At 39.0% G+C, this 1,781-nt stretch overlaps 2 protein-coding genes across 2 annotated transcripts; one reads left to right on the top strand and one right to left on the bottom strand.

Annotated features, from left to right (window-relative positions):
* Positions 1-266: 266 nt before the first annotated feature.
* On the bottom strand, positions 267-526 carry PHALS_14260 (uncharacterized protein; the record flags this gene model as incomplete). Its single annotated transcript, XM_024730039.1, has 2 exons — positions 267-403; positions 457-526. 2 exons carry the CDS (start codon positions 524-526, stop codon positions 267-269), a joined length of 207 nt encoding a protein of 68 aa, XP_024580355.1.
* Positions 527-1,376: 850 nt separating this feature from the next.
* Positions 1,377-1,659, top strand: PHALS_14261 (uncharacterized protein; the record flags this gene model as incomplete). Its single annotated transcript, XM_024730040.1, has 2 exons — positions 1,377-1,484; positions 1,573-1,659. The coding sequence occupies 2 exons, from the start codon at positions 1,377-1,379 to the stop codon at positions 1,657-1,659; spliced, it is 195 nt and encodes a 64-aa protein (XP_024580356.1).
* Between the last annotated feature and the right edge of the window lie 122 nt (positions 1,660-1,781).

The raw sequence follows: 1,781 nt of genomic DNA on the forward strand, positions 1-1,781 counted from the left end.
TACTTTATTTTCGTCCCCAAGAAAATTCCTGCTAAAATGGAGTCGGAGGGTCCGATATAGCTGTTTAGAAGGAAGATCCAGTGCACGTTTGCGAAGCTGCTTATGTAAATAAAGGCGATGTAGTAATTGTAGTTAGCTAGAAGATCACCTTGGGTGGTGATTCGGACTATGCAGTGTTTGTTATCTGTATTCACGCAAATTTGAAATTTGCTAAAACTGTGACGAATTTATCGATAAATTGAACAATCAAAGCAACTAGTTTTTTATTAATCTTCGTATGAGTTAGCGCGAACCTTGCATGCAAGCTTCGTTACAGCATGTCGTGAGGGAATCTCCTGTAAATTTGCTGCAATAGAACCACTTTGGATCAGTCCGGGAAGTGCAAGCGTCAATACACTTGTCACTACGACCAGTTGGCAGACAGGCAAGGGATATCATTATTGCGATCGTTTTAACGAGAAAACTTGAAGGCATTGATGAGAAGTTCTTGTCCAAATGAAAGTGAAAATTTTCTATCGTCAGGCATCTTCAGACATGATTTATTCGCAAAGATACTTCATTGAAGAAGGTTACAGAAAACGAACATGATGCCGCGACTCTACTCCCGGCGCAATACCTCATGGATTTGAATTGTTTTCTCAGGACGAAGGAAATAGCTCGCTTTCAAATTGACCACTTGAGTTACTTTAGTGAAATTACTTTAAAGATGTGAACTAAAGACACAAACCGTTTCATTGACAAATGTGCGCTTGTTAAGAACAACTTGTGAGTTCGCCTCGGCATACCATCTCATTTTGTATGACTACAAGTTATAATCTGAAACTTGGGGTCGTAAGCAATGTCCATTGTGTAGATTTCATATTGAAGAGTAGGAAAAGAAGTGTCCAGTGAAAACAATGCAGCTTTGATGAAAACAAGGATTTGCTATACTTTTTTACGCTCATATGATATTGCTGATTCCGCTCCTGTGACCCATTTTCGACAAAACAACAGGTCGTGCTTCAACGAACCAGACATAAAGCAATCTAGAGAGCAGCCCACAATTCTGGGCGGAAAAAATAATTTTCCGGATCTTATAAGAAATATCACACCACTTATCGCCTTTGACGACTTAATTGTTGTGCTACAAATCTATGAAATTTACATTACACTTTTGTGGAATTGAGAATACTCATAAATACCAGAACATCGGTATGTATAGACAGTATTATTGTAGTAGTTTCGGTCTGTATAATAAATGATGTCACTATCCGCCCCTAGTTATAGAGGACGAAGCAATACCAGTCTGTGCAATTACTAACAGGAAAACTTATTTGTCGTGCAAGACAACGAGAAATTGTAACGAAAGTTAACACAACTGGACGAGACGGGCCATGATGATGAAGTTAGCGATTATAAACTTAACTTTGAAGATTATCGTGGAAAAAACAACAAAGATTGCAGTTGAGCCAACTGGCTACTTTTACGAAGAGCACCCGGACTTTGTCTGTTATCTCACGCGCTCATTTTACAATATGGGAAAGTCACCGCGGACGTAAAATTAGACCATCGATAAGCACATTTTGATATTAGTTTCAAAAGTGTGAGGTCAAAAATCACATCGACGTCATGCGGACGTATATGACACTGTCTGTGCCCATGTCTACGTTGGCGATCTAATTCTTGCAGATAAGTCAATAAAAACGATACTAGGTGAAACATGACATCTTATGTAGTAGTAGTAAGTAGTAAACGTGTTCTCGCGTTCATTACTCTAGGGTCAGTTTGCTAAGCCTCTTTGC

This window comes from Plasmopara halstedii (assembly GCF_900000015.1).
Source record: "Plasmopara halstedii genome assembly, contig: Scaffold_816, whole genome shotgun sequence".
NCBI classification, from domain to species: Eukaryota; Oomycota; class Peronosporomycetes; order Peronosporales; family Peronosporaceae; genus Plasmopara; species Plasmopara halstedii.